Genomic DNA, 15,000 nt, shown 5'->3' with positions numbered 1-15,000 from the left:
CTGGGCGACGTGACATCAGACTATTGAGTCCTATTGATGGTTCGCCCGTAACTAAGCATTAATCAATCAACATATTTCCTACCATTAACCCCATTCCGTCCACTTGACTATTTAATTGGATTCAGTAGTCTGATGTCACGCCGCCCGGCAACGGCGGCCATCTTGGTTCTAAACAAAGAGAATCATTTCTTTTTATTATTCGTGCTGGCTCGAACTTTTCATATTATATCTTATGATCAGAATGTATAAAAGTCAAAACAAGATCATAATTTATGTTTTTGTCCTCTGGATTCGCTTTCATGCTTGCCGGAGAAATATTTCATACGGGCGTCTGCCATTGTTCCGATAGTTTAGAGCCAGTGTTACTAAGTTACCATGCGTCATTAGGAAGGAAGTGACGTTACGACTGTTGAAGAGTATTGGAGCGATCTATATTACATTTCCATGTGCTCGAGGTCATTGGTCACATGCAAAATGTGCTCAAAGTGACCCACATAGTGAAAAGTACTCACTGCTTTCGAATATCGAATGTTCAGTTTGACACATGTGTATGTTTACAACTTTCATAAACAAAGCAGCGTGTTTACATTTTTAAAGAAATATCCAGTCGTTGTACAGCAACAAGTCATATGATTGATGACTTGGTTGGACGAAAACCAGAATATAGATCGCTCTCATTGAAAATGCCTGAGTTACCCTTAGTAGAGATAGTATGCGAATGGCTAAGAAGCTCACAACATTGCCATCCGGAAGTATAACGGACACACAAAACAACATATCTATAACCTTAAACGTTTATAGTTGGGATAATATAGTTTAGTGAGAACTACTCATAAACGCCGATAGCAAAAAATCAAAATGGCAAAGTACCACAAGTGAGTACTCACTGCTTTCGAATATCGAATGTTCAGTTTGACTACATGTGTAGTTACATTCCATAAACAAAGCACGTTTTACATTTAAGAATTCCAGTCGTGTACAGCAACAGTCATATGATTGATATTGGTTGCACGAAACCGAATATAGTGCTCTCATTTAAAATGCTGATTACCTAGTAGAGATAGTATGCGAATGGCTAAGAAGCTCACAACATTGCCATCCGGAAGTATAACGGACACACAAAACAACAACTATAACCTTAACGTTTATAGTTGGGTTTAAAACAGTTTAGTGAGAACTACTCATAAACGCCGATAGCAAAAAACAATAACAAAGACCTTTATCACGTCAACTTCGTTCTATCTATAGTACGTGCCAAACACACAAATCGTTCAGGCCCATTAAGTGAGTATTTCTCACATTATTTTGACACACTGATAAGGAATAGATTAGTATGCGCTGGCTAAGAAGCTCATAACATGCCATCCGGAAGTATAACGGACCAACACACAAAACTGTGTGTATCCATGAACGTTTATAGTCGGGTTAATACAGTTTCAGTGAGCATTACTCATAAACGCGGATGGCAAAAAACAATAACAAAGACCTGAGTGACGTCATCTTCGAACTATCTAAGATAGTAGCAGATGACGTCACTCAGCCTTTGTTATTGTTTTGCCATCCGCGTTGTGAGTTGTTCTCACTAAACTGTATTAATCAGACTATAAAAGTCATGGTTACACAGAGTTGGTGTACCATGAACGTTTTAGTCAGGTTAATACAGTTTAGTGAGAACTCACAACGCGGATGGCAAAACAATAACAAAGGCCTGAGTGACGTCATCTTCGAACTTCATAGCATCGCAATGGTTAACAATACTGCATGTGTGTGGGAGAGAGAGAGAGAGAGAGAGAGTGAGAGAGAAGAGAGAGAGAGAGAGAGAGAGAGAGGAAATCTACTTCCTTCCCCCCTCCCACACAGATACATTCACTGCCGTGAATTTGGCACAGTGTTCGTACTCTGATAAAATAAAAAAAAAATACAAAAAACAAAAACAAAACAAAAACAAAGCAAAGTTTTTAAAGTTTTGTTCAGAATGGGTTGTTTTTTTTTTATATGTTTGTTTTTTTGTTTTGTTTTTTTTTTCAGAGAGAAAACTGGGTAATGTAAATGTTGCTGCTCGAAGCTCGAAGAAATAAATAACAATTGCTTACAATTGAATGTAAGCTTCAATTTAATTACGAAAACAGATAGAATGGACGTTTTGGGTTTTCCCTTTATCAACAAACAGGATGAATGAAACACTACAGATGAATGCATTCATCCTGTTTGTTGATAAAGGGGAAACCCGAAACGTCCATTCTATCTGTTTTCGTAATTAAATTGAAGCTTGCATTCAATTTCACATTGTTATTTATTTTTATTTTTTTTTCAGAGTATAGCAGAGTGGTCTGATCTTAGAACTAGGGGAAATTTCAGCTCAAATGAATCTCATTTCTTTGCTTTGATGTCGTGTTTTTTATCATGCCATCTGATGAAGACATGTACTAAGTCGACTTGTGTCTGTTCCGGAAATACCGGGGGATAGAAATGTCCAATCGCCGTCTCAGAAAGTATGTGGTGGTGAATTATTGAAGATATGTTGGGATTATAGACATATATATGTCGATTAATTAGGTAGCTCGTCTTTATCTCATGGACTGACGTCTTTTATCTCCTGGATTGATAGGTGAATAGTGAAATGGTTGGTAGATGCATTGGATAAATGATTGTGGAAAGGAGATGAGAATGTGTGAAAGGGGGAGAGATAGGTAGGCAGACAGATGGATATATATATATATATATATATATATATATATATATATATATATATATATATATATATATATTATATATATATATATATATATATATATATATATATATATATATATATATATATATATATATATATATATATATAATGGTACATAGATGGATAGAGATAGATAAATAGATAAGAGAGGTAGATAGATAGAGAGAGAGAGAGAGAGAGAGAGAGAGAGAGAGTGAGAGAGAGGGATAAGAAACAATTTGTATATTCTGAGATATGTTTAAATAGACGTAAGTACATGATCGCGTATCATGTTTATCGAAATAATATAGTTTAGCAACATCTTACACGTTTAAAATATATTGTTTTATTTTTTCAAAAAGGGGTCTGACCTTTAAAATAGAGACAGACTACATAATAATAATAATAATAATAATAATAATAATAATAATAATAATAATAATAATAATAATAATAATAATAATAATAATAATAATAATAATATTCCCTGGCGGTTAACGTTCATTTTAAGCAGCTTGCCAATGAAGTTTCCAAATCCAGTCACAGAATTTCTAATTTTATCTAGATAAACGAAGTCACCCACAAGGGAATTTCGAAAGAAAAGAACACACACAAAAAAAACCCTCCCAAAAAAACAGACGACAAACAAAGTATATAATAATAATAATAATAATAATAATAATAATAATAATAATAATAATAATAATAATAAATAATAATAATAAATAATAATAATAATAATAATAATAATAATAATAAATAATAATAATAATAATAATAATAATAATAATAATAATAATAATAATAATAATAGTAATAATAATAATAATAATAATAATAATAATAATATAATAATAATAATAATAATAATAATAATAATAATAATAATAATAATAATAATAATAATAATAATAATAATAATAATGATGATGATGATGATGATGATGATGATGATGATGATGATAATAATAATAAAACAATGATAATAATATATTTATATAGCGCCAATCCCGCGTTCCTGCAGCCCAGGCGCCACACACACACGCACACACAAACAAAACAAAAACAACAAAACTAACAAACAAGCCTAAAATCGATTCAAACTTAGCTAGACTACTTGCATTAAAATAATGATTTGTGGTCGCTCAAAACAGAACTGGTTTGAACGCCTAGGGGGAAAATGAACATCAACTTTGTAGATCCAACTATAACGGAGGCACCATCATGTCTGTACGCACGACTGTCCTTTACTGAGATTGTATTTGTGTCCTGATAAGTACTAGTACTAGGTAAGTTGGTCACGTTGAAAAGGCATTGCACCAACGCCGAGGACCGGAGGGATCAAGTCCGACTGTCAACATCTCTCTTTTTCTTTCTTAGCAATGCAAATTGAGTCCGACTGTCAACATCTCTCTTTTTCTTTCTTAGCAATGCAAATTGAGTCCGACTGTTAACATCTCTCTTTTTCTTTCTTAGCAATGCAAATTGAGTCCGACTGTTAACATCTCTCTTTTTCTTTCTTAGCAATGCAAATTGAGTCCGACTGTCAACATCTCTCTTTTTCTTTCTTAGCAATGCAAATTGAGTCCGACTGTCAACATCTCTCTTTTTCTTTCTTAGCAATGCAAATTGCTTCTGTAATGCCAATGTAATATTACATATTATTTACTTTTCTTGTTTACCTGAAGAATGCCAAAGTCCGAAACGTCGTTTACTTTTGTTTTGTGTCTTTTATAAGAGTCATTTTTGAGCAATTGGGGGGGGGGGGTTTAATAATCTTGTCTAAGGGAAAAAAACGAAAATGTCTGAAGTGGGACTCGAACCCGAGACCTTCCGGGTCACAGTACAATGCCTTAACCACTAGGCCACTTCGCCCCCCTTAACTAGTTAAACAAGAATTGAAAATTGAAAGAGCATCACAAAAGAAAATATTCGATTACTTTTTGAACAATGCGTCCGAAACCCACGTCAAAGCTGAATAGCGAGGAATTCCAGACCAAGGGAACAGCGAATAATGAAAATGAATGTACGGGCGGCAAACTGTGCCGTTCTCTGGAAAAACAAAACGAAAGACATATTTTAATGTTGTACCCGAAAAACTCGTCCTTCAAATAATAAATATATCGATTAGAATTCTCATCTGCCTCATCGGCCTCGGGTTTCAGGGTTTTTGCTGTTTGCATTTGAAGGATACATTTTCTGGCCAAAATTTCAAATGCGTTTTTTTTTTTTTTTTTTTTTTAATTTTTTTTAATTTTTTTTTTTTTTTGGTTTTCTTTCGAACTACAGTAACACTGACCTCAGTTTAGTTTCGAATAACAGTTTGAAGGGAAGTAATGTCGTCTGTTTTTATCTCCACTATCAGTAATCTCTACTTCCTCTTGTGACGTCAATGGATAATTCGAGACTCCATTCGTAGCCACTGTTATTGTTAACGCATTGTCCGACATTTCCCTATAGATAGAACGGAATTGACGTCACTCAGCTCTCTTTGTTGTTTTGTGTGTTGGTACGAAATTTCCGGCTGGCGGATGTTAAGAGTTTTTAGCTAAGCGCTAAGCATCAATGTATACACTTATACACACACACACACACACACACACACACACACACATATATATATATATATATATATATGTATATATATTGTGCGTATGGCTATGTGGTCAAGTTGATATAACACTCGCCTTCGGAGCCGGGTTCAGGGTTTGGATCCCGCTCTGAGCGGCACATAGTTGTGTCCGTGGAAAATGCTCTTTTCTCGCATTCTGTCACGGTATTCAGGTGTAAAATGAGTACCTGTCCGTTAGCAACGTTGTTTCTGTCGGGAGGGGGGGGATTAATATTCCCTAATAGCCGTCATGTCACGTCCTATATGTTAAGTGTTACTGTTGGCTTTGGATCTCCTGTAAATAAAGCAATTGAGCAAGTTTTATGGTTATTTATAAATGCTCATATATTACGTAACATTAAGGTGATGAAGAAAATATAGAGCTCAAGTAAACGGCTGGTCGTATGGAACATAATATAATAATAATAAATTAATAAATTGAGCTTTATAAAGCGCAATATCCACTAAATGTGCTCAAAGCGCTTTACAAGAGTTCCCTGGTCAACAGCAACATTTAACTTGTAGGACGGGACATGACGCCTGTTATGGAACCATAATATTTGAGTTTCATAATGTACAGTTGCCTGTCATGTATCCTTTTTTTTTTTTTTACTAACTCTCTTACAATATCAGTCACTGCCTAGCCCGACAGGTCCTCATTCACATCTGAGTCAAGTGGGATAACATATATAAAGTGCCATATCAAAAGACACAGGACGGGACCAGCATTTTCCTCGATCAATGTCACCCTTTCGGTTTCTGACCACGTTTAGCATTGCTTTACCGTTGTGACAAGACGGGACACCATACTATACTGCGGAGTTAACGAGCCATACAAACTTATTTCTCACTCCAACTGTACACTGAATTCAATTTTTTTCTTTCTTCTCAGGACTTGATTCCTTTGCTGAGGTCTACAAATGACGAGAAAATCTTTGGAATGGCTGTGAGGTGAGTAAGGCCTAGCATTTGTGTCCTTTGCCATCTTGACTATAGAATGAATGCGTTTACTAGCTGCTTCAGTCCCCTGATTAGTGACTGAGCAATAACTTCAAGGTATGGGACAGGTATACCTCAATTTTGAGGCTGTTTACGAAGGTTTCGCTGAAACCGTAGCCATCGTTTACTTATAGTCTGACATTGACCAAAACGTTTCGTCAAAATACAAGTCTTTGGCCACAAAAGAAAACAAATCGTGAGTTGTATTCAATAGTTCAACCAATGGGACCACTTGTTTCCATGAGCGCTACTAACGACAACTCAGCGGCTTTGTGGTCAAGTGGTATGACACTCGCTTTCGGATCGGAAGTTCCTGGGTTCGAGCCTCGCTCAGCGCATAGTTGAGTCCTTGGAAAATACTCTTTACTCACATTCTCTCACCGTACTCAGGTGTAAAACGAGTACCTGGCCGTTAACAGCGTTGTCTTTGTCCGAAAAAATGTAATATCGCCTAACAGGCGTCATGTCCCGTCCTACATGTTAAATGTTGCTGTTGGCCAGGGACCAGTTGTAAAGCGCCCTTGAGCACGTTTGTGGATATTGCGCTATATAAAAGCTCAAGAAAAAAAAAATATATATGAATATATATAAATAATAGATAAACGACCGGATACATATAGAGAGAATAAGAAACGTGTACTAAGGCAGTAATTTGACCCTCAAGGGTCTACTCGTATGGGACAGATATACCTCAATGTTGAGGCTGTTTACGAAGGTTTCGCAGAAACCGTAGCCATTGTTTACTTATAGCCTGACACAGTAGCCATTATAGCCTGACATTGACCAAAACATTACGTCAAAAGACAAGTCTTTGGCCACAAAAGAAAACAAATCGTGAGTTGTATTCAATAGTTCAACCAATGGGACCACTTGTTTCCATGAGCACTACTAACGACAACTCACTTCTTCTTCTTCTAGGTTCCATGCCTGGTCCAGGCTTCGGATACTGCATGAATTATCTCTCTCCATTCCTCCCTGTCTTTTGCTTTTTCAAACAGCTCTTGGATTGTTAGGTTGGTGAAGCCCTTCAGTTGGTCTATGAGTGTTTTTCTTTGTCTCCCCCGGGCGCGTTTACCAGGTATTTTTCCACAACTTGCCAGGTATTCATTCTTATCTTTCCTTACTATGTGTCCGAAAAAGGATAGTTGTCGATCCGCTATTAAGGGCATTAGTTTCCTTTGTTGGTATGTTTGTTATAGCACTTCTTCGTTCGTTTTGTGGTGCAGTATACGATATTCTCTGCATCCTTCTCAAGCACCACATTTCAAAAGCTTCAATGTTCTTTTGTGTTTCTGCATTTGTAGTCCAGCTTTCGCATCCGTATAACAAGATTGGCCACACGTAGCACTTCAAGAGTCGGAATCTAATCCCGAACGACATCTGTTTGTTTTTCAAAATGTTTCCCAGGTCCATGAAGGCCTGTTTGGCTTGAGTTATTCTTGCTCGTATGTCTCGGTTACATCTTCCATCTGTTGTCACTATTGAACCTAGGTATTTAAAACTTTCTACGTTGGTAAGTTGCTCGCCGTGAATCGTTATATTGCAGGTGTTGTTGTTTACGGGGTTTTTCTGTATTACCATGCATTCCGTTTTGGTGATATTCACTTCCATTCCCTTGGCTTCACTATCTACTACCACTTTGTCAACAATCTTTTGAAGTTGGATTTCTGATGTTGCAATGAGTACCGTATCCTCTGCGTATCTTATATTATTTATGTTGTGACCTCCTACTTTTATTTCCTCCATATTAGTTATGCCCCTCATGATTGTTTCTTGGTATAGATTAAACAGATCTGGTGAGGCAACACACCCTTGACGGACTCCTTTCTTAATAGGAATGGAATTTCCTCTAGAGTTTCCGATTTTGATAGATGCCTGCTGGGTGTAGTATAATGTTTGCATGAGTCTGAGGTCTTTCTCATCAGCGCCAAAGGGGTGCAGTTGTTTTAGTATTTCTTCGTGGCGTACTCTATCAAAAGCTTTTTTGTAGTCGACAAAACAGAGGTATAGTGGGGTCTGAAGCTGTATAGCTCTTTCACTTAAAACACGGAGGAGGTATATTGCGTTCCTTGTCCCTCTGTCAGGTTGGAATCCATATTGTTTTTCTGCGATTTCGGGGTTAATCTTATTCCTTAGCCTGTTGATAATTATACGCAACAGTATTTTGTTGATGTGGCTTATTAAACTTATAGTTCTAAAATTTTCGCATCTGACTGCACCTGCTTTCTTTGGTATTGATATGAAAATAGAGTTACAGAGATCTTCTGGAATTTTCCCAGTGTTGTATATATTGTTGAATAATATGTGAAGTTCATCAATTGCTAGATCTCCTAGGCTTGTTTCCATGAGCACTACTAACGACAACTCACTAGGAGGTGCAAAAACCAAATAATGACGTCAAAAGACCAGTCCTTTTGGGTTTCAGTGTCAGGCTATAATAACATAACGATGGCTAAGCCTGACACTGATTAAAAAAAATGACGCCAAAAGACAAGTCTTTGGCCACAAAAGAAAACAAATCGTGTGTTGTATTCAACAGATCAACCAATGGGATCACTTGTCACCTTGAAAATCACCAACGACAACTCACCGGTCGGTGCACAAACCTAAAAAAGTGACGTCGAAATATAAGTCCTAGTGTCGTTTGTTTTTTTCGTTTTTTATTAGGGGGGGGGGGGGTGTTTGTTTTGTTTTGTTTTCGTGTTTTCTTTTTCTTTGTTTATTTCACCCCCCCCCCCTCCCCTCTAACATGCTTACAAAAGTCCTATATTCTCCAATTTTATTATGGTCCTACACAATCAGGTTGATGGCTAACTTGACCCAGCCTTTGGAAGTTCCTACAGTTCAGCAGGACCCACAAAATGGCGGCGTGCCCAAAGACATGGAGAGCCTTCTGACGGAAGTCAAGCATCTCTGTACGGACGTCAACTTTTTCAAGACCCTGGGCTACAACATCAAACGGATTCTCAGCAAGGTATGAATGGGTGGATTTTGACGTTACTGGGGCTGTGAATCCCCCACTCTGTTGTGGATGGGTGGGGGTCTTTCGACCTCCCTTGGTGGGCAGGGAGGTCACTATTGGTGTGTCTTTTATCCCCGCTATATATGTTGTCTTTGTATCGGAATGAGATTACTTAGTTTTGTCCTGGCCCTGGCAAGAGTCTTCAGCTGACGAGGAAAGAGTCAGATTTATAGTACATTATTAGTTTTGGGAGATGATATTTTTCCCCCTTGAAAATCATTTCTCTGTTGTGTTCCGTTATGGATTTTGTTTTGAATACATAAAAATTGAGTATCTTCCTCTTAGTGAGCGTCTGTGCTGGAGTCTGGATGAGACTTTTAGACGAGTATGTCCCGGTTTCCAAAGCTTTAAACAGACGTTATCAACTTTGAGATAGACGCTAGTTACTCCGAGGTTTTCCACAAAGAACTTATGGTTTATTCTGACTATGTGGTCAAGTGATATGACACTCGCTTTCGGATCGGAAGGTCCTGGGTTCGAGCCTCGCTCGGCGCATAGTTGAGTCCTTGGAAAAAGCTCTTTACTAACATTCTCTCACCGTATTCAGGTGTAAAATGAGTAGCTGACCGTTAACAGCGTTGTCTCTGTCCGAAAAAAAAATGTAATATCGCCTAACAGGCGTCACATGTCCCGTCCTAAATGTTAAATGTTGCTGTTGACCAGGGACCCCTTGTAAAGCGCTTTGAGCACGTTCAGTGGATAGTGCGCTATATGAAAACTCAATTAAAAAAAAAAAAGCTCATTTTATGTTTTATGACATGTAAACCGATCAAATGTAGAAACCTTTGTTTTAAAACTTTGATTTAAAAGATATAATTCAATACATTTTCACCCACGATATGATCTGTCTGATGCAATGTGCACATTTTTTCATGTCTGATAACCAAGCGCGAATATGGGCTTGATTTAAAACATTTTTGTAATGGACAGTGTTTGTCGTCCGGTTTTGAGAATATTTCCATCACAACAATGAGTCCATAATATCCACTTGAATTATCAGACCTGCAAATAAGTACACGTCGAAATATTTTTTTTTAAATGGAGAGGAGAGGTAGTTTTTTTCCTTCTTCTTTTAAGTTAAGAGATAATAATAATAAAGGAAATAGAGGGGGAAAAAAAACAGGAGAGAGTAGTGTGGCGTCCTTGACATTACAATGTGACCCCGTGTAAAAAAGTCACGAGACTTATAATAGGAAAATAGGTTGTTTGTTTTTTTGGTTTTGTTTTTTTTTTTTTCATGGAAAAAGAAATACACATAATAATTTATTGATAAACAAGTTATTTGTCCCATTGCTGTGGTCACATGGCACTAACGTGATTCGTGATGTTACAGTCAAGACGCAGTGGCTAATTCTGGATGTCAAAGGTCACACCATTTCTTGCTGATACCCCTGGGCCACTCGTGTCTGCCCAGGTCGTTAGGTCACATAATATATGCAAAGGTCAAACTGGAATGATTTGATAACGAGGCGCCTTTATTCGATTCCCAGTCAGTCCGCGTTACCTAATAAAGAAGGCACGTTTTTGTTTGGTCTTTTATCTCATGTCTTCTGGGCATTTGCTGATTTTGTTTTTGTCTGTTTTTTGTTTGTTTTTTTTTGTTGTTGTTGTTTATTTATTTTTATTTTTTGATATTGTTTGTTTTGTTTATCTTTGTTTTGTTTTTTTGTTTTGTGTTTGATTTTGTTTTCTCCTTTTCTTAGTTCTTTCTTTCTTTTCGGTTTGTTCTGGTCGACTTTCACATATCGTCGTTGATTTCACGTATGAGTGGCATTTGGACACTTTAGTGATAAATAAATAATAAATATATAAAAATATATATATATATATAAACAATAATATAAATAATAGATAAACGACCGGATACATATAGAGACAATAAGAAAAAAAAAAGAAAAAAAAGAAGAGCTTTTATAAAGCGCGATATCCACTAAATGTGCTCAAAGCGCTTTACAAGGGGTCCCTGGTCAACAGCAACATTTAACATGTAGGACGGGACATGATGCCTGTTAGGCGATATTACAATTTTTCGGATAAAGACAACGCTGTTAACGGCCAGGTACTCATTTTACACCTGAGTACGGTAAGAGAATGTGAGTAAAGAGCCTTTTCCAAGGACTCAACTATGCGCCGAGCGCGAGGCTCGAACCCAGGACCTTCCGATCCGAAAGCAAGTGTCATACCACTAGACCACATAGCCGCAAGTGTCCTAAGGCAGTAATTTGGTCCCCAATCAATACATGAAACGCGCTGGCTTGGGTTTTATTATATTTTTGTTTTAAATTTGTCCTGCAAAGAATTAAATGATCATGACTTGTTTTCCACACTCTAAAATTACTGGTTTTAAAGTGGATAGGGAGATATTGAGCATCATACAGTGATGAAAATGCGCGATATAAATACCATGTATTATTATTATTATTATTTATTATTATTATTATTATTATTATATTATTATTATTATTATTTATTATATATTATTATTATTATTATTATTATTATTTATTATTATTATTATTATTATTAATATTAATATTATTATTATTATCATCATTATTATTATTATTATTATTATTATTATTATTATTATTATTATTATTATTGTTATTAGTATTATTATTGTTATTATTATTATTATTATTATTATTATTATTATTATTATTATTATTATTATTATTATTAGTATTATTATTATTATTATTATTATTATTATGATTTGGTATCTTGGGTACCGAGTTCGATCACCCGCCGCTGCGCTGTGTGGCTTTGAACAGGTCACCTCGCCCTAGCTCATTTTGCGTCGCTGTACTGCGGCTGACGCCTGGGTTATTCCATCCAGTCTTCCCTTGGAATAGTCCCTAGAGAAAAAATTTCCCCTATGGGATGAATAAAGGGAACGTTATTTATTTATTATTATTTTATTATTATGATATATTGTAGCTTCACTTAGAGAGAAAAAAAGAGACCAGAGAGAGAGAGAGAGAGAGAGAGAGAGAGAGAGAGAGAGAGAGAGAGAGAGAGAGAGAGAGAGAGAGAGAGAGAGAGAGAGTTAGTTTTCTTTTCTTGATTGCTTCTTGCTTCTAGATCATATCATATACTTGTATTAAGGAATTAATCTTACCAATGTAATTTATTTTATTTACTTATTTTTCTCCAAATGTTTGTCCTCCCCCAGACTTTACTCGAGGATGTGGACAGACAGTGCCTCAACCACTGCGTCCTCTTCCTTCGTAATCTTCTACACATGCGACACGGCGCGGTCAATGACGAGCACATGTTCATAGCACACCAGTGCTTGCTGAGGTGAGTCGCTAGATAGTATCGAGCGGTTGCTGGTGGCTTCTGGTAGGGTTTGCCATACTGTCCTCCTAATGATATTTATTTGTTCCCTTCTAGTGGTATTCTGGCCTGGGCCTGGGGTTTTGACTACCTGCGTTTTTTGCCCAGACTCTGTCTGGAATCCTTATTTTGTCAGATGTGAATTTGACTTATATATGTTCATGTGCGTTTGTGTGTGTGTGTGTGTGTTTTTTTTAATCGTGATATTATATTCTCTCTCTCTCTCTCTCTCTCTCTCTCTCTCTCTCCCTCTCTCTCTCTCTCCCTCCCTCCCTCCCTTTCTCTCTCTCCCTTTCTCTCTCTCTCCCTTTCTCTCTCTCCACCTCTCTCTCTCCCTCTCTCTCTCTCTCTCTCTTACTCTCTCTCCCCCCCTCTCTCTCTCTCTCTCTTCGTTTACCCCTCACTATCACTCACTCTCTTGACATCTCTTATATATATACATACACACCCGCTCTACCCCCCCCCCCTCTCTCTCTCTCTATCTCTCACACACTTACACAGACACACCCACACACACAATCACACTTACACATCCTCACGTACAATCAATTGTCATCAACGCATCACAATATCAGACCTGCCTACTTGAAAATCTAAAAATTCGTAGATTTTAGGATATATAAGTGCGGCTATGTGGTCTAGTGGTATGACACTCGCTTTCGGATCAGAAGGTCCTGGGTTCGAGCCTCGCGCTCGGCGCATAGTTGAGCCCTTGGAAAAGGCTCTTTACTAACATTCTCTCACCGTACTCAGGTGTAAAATGAGTACCTGGCCGTTAACAGCGTTGTCTTTGTCCGAAAAAAATGTAATATCGCCTAACAGGCGTTATGTCCCGTCCTACATGTTAAATGTTGCTGTTGACCAGGGACCCTTTGTGAAGCGCTTTGAGCACGTTTAGTGGATAGTGCGCTATATAAAAGCTCAATTATTATTATTATTATTATTATTGTTATATTATTATTATTATATTATTATTATTATTATTATTATTATTATTATATTATTATTATTATTATTATTATTATTATTATTATAAAAGTAGTAGTCGCTATAGTTAACTTTATAGATGAACAATTTACCCCCACAATGATCAAATAACACTTCAAAACCATTTAATTATGTAGTGTGGAATCACCTTTCATTTTCAATAGATAGTATGCGCTTGGCTAAGAAGCTCACAACATTGCCTTCCAAACTCTGTGTAACCTTGAACGTTTATAGTCTGGTAAATACATTTAGTAAGAATTACTCCGGATGGAAAAAACAAAAAACAAAAAAAAAACAAAAAAAAACAAAAAAAAATAAATAAATAAATAAAAACAATAACAAAGACACGGGTGACGTCAACTTCATACTATCTATAAGTTTTAATGACTTAGAGAAGCTCATGAATTTTTGAAATTGAAGCCAAAATTTCGTAATTCTACGGATTTTTCGTGGTAGTTGGCACGTCTGCAATATACAAAAGCAAGGCATCGTTCTTTTGTCCTCTTCCTGACCTCCCATAGTGGGCAGGAGGGGGGGGGGGGGGGGGGGGGATACATACTGTGTCTTCTATCCCCTTATATCTGTTTTCCAACATGCTTTCTGTCTTTGTCTTGGAATGAGATTACTTGGTTTTGTCCTGATCCTGGCCGGAGTCCTAGCTGGGAGGGAAACAGTCAAATGCATAGTTATTGTTTTTGGAGATGATATTTTTTTCCTTGTAAATCATCTCTCTGTTGTGTATTAGTAATTTTTTTTGTTTTTTTTTTTGAATGTATAATGTAGGCATTTGAGTGTATTCCTCTGTTGGATTTTGTACTTGTGTCCGGATGAGACAAACTAATTACATTGGTGGTATGCTCTTGGAATCTCCATCTGATCCCTATTTGTTCCCAGTTCCCCTATGTCTTACTTTTTCTTGGGGGCTTTAATTGCAATTCTAGAACTTTTTACTATCGGATTTTCTTCCTTTTTACTGGCGCTGATATAACCTAGATAGATGTGTTGCAAGCGCCCTAAGACCCTTAAACAAAGACAAACAAAAGCATCTTTTGTCCACAATCACCAAATGGAGACGGAGGACTCGATAAATAATGTATCTCCATAAGCTGAAGAGACACGGCCTTTTCAATTATTAATTAATCGACTATGACTATGGACAGTAATTCGATTCCAAGCCGAGGTCAGGCCATGGTCAAGGCCGTACAGACTGCGTCACTGATCAGAAACCGTCCTCAAATGAGTTGTCTAAACGATACGGTGATATATCATACGATGAGACCACGATATTGAGGAGGAGGTGGAGGAAGAGGACGACGAGGAAGAAGAAGA

The 15,000-nt window shown here is 36.9% G+C and overlaps 1 protein-coding gene across 1 annotated transcript in view; it reads left to right on the top strand.

Annotated features, from left to right (window-relative positions):
* The window catches only part of LOC144956180 (protein timeless-like), an 81,731-nt gene that overhangs the window by 21,651 nt on the left and 45,080 nt on the right, over positions 1-15,000 (top strand). Inside the window, exons 4-6 of the mRNA XM_078886580.1 lie at positions 6,217-6,275; positions 9,126-9,297; positions 12,521-12,648. Of these exons, the coding sequence (XP_078742706.1) occupies positions 6,217-6,275; positions 9,126-9,297; positions 12,521-12,648 (359 nt within the window). The remainder of the gene's footprint in view (positions 1-6,216; positions 6,276-9,125; positions 9,298-12,520; positions 12,649-15,000) is intronic.

Source organism: Berghia stephanieae, chromosome 10 (genome assembly GCF_034508935.2).
Source record: "Berghia stephanieae isolate SIO BIC M18660-M18661 chromosome 10, UCSD_Bste_1.3, whole genome shotgun sequence".
In the NCBI taxonomy this organism is placed as follows: domain Eukaryota; kingdom Metazoa; phylum Mollusca; class Gastropoda; order Nudibranchia; family Aeolidiidae; genus Berghia; species Berghia stephanieae.
Note: the sequence above shows the minus strand (reverse complement) of the source record. Positions and strands in the feature narration are given on the sequence as shown.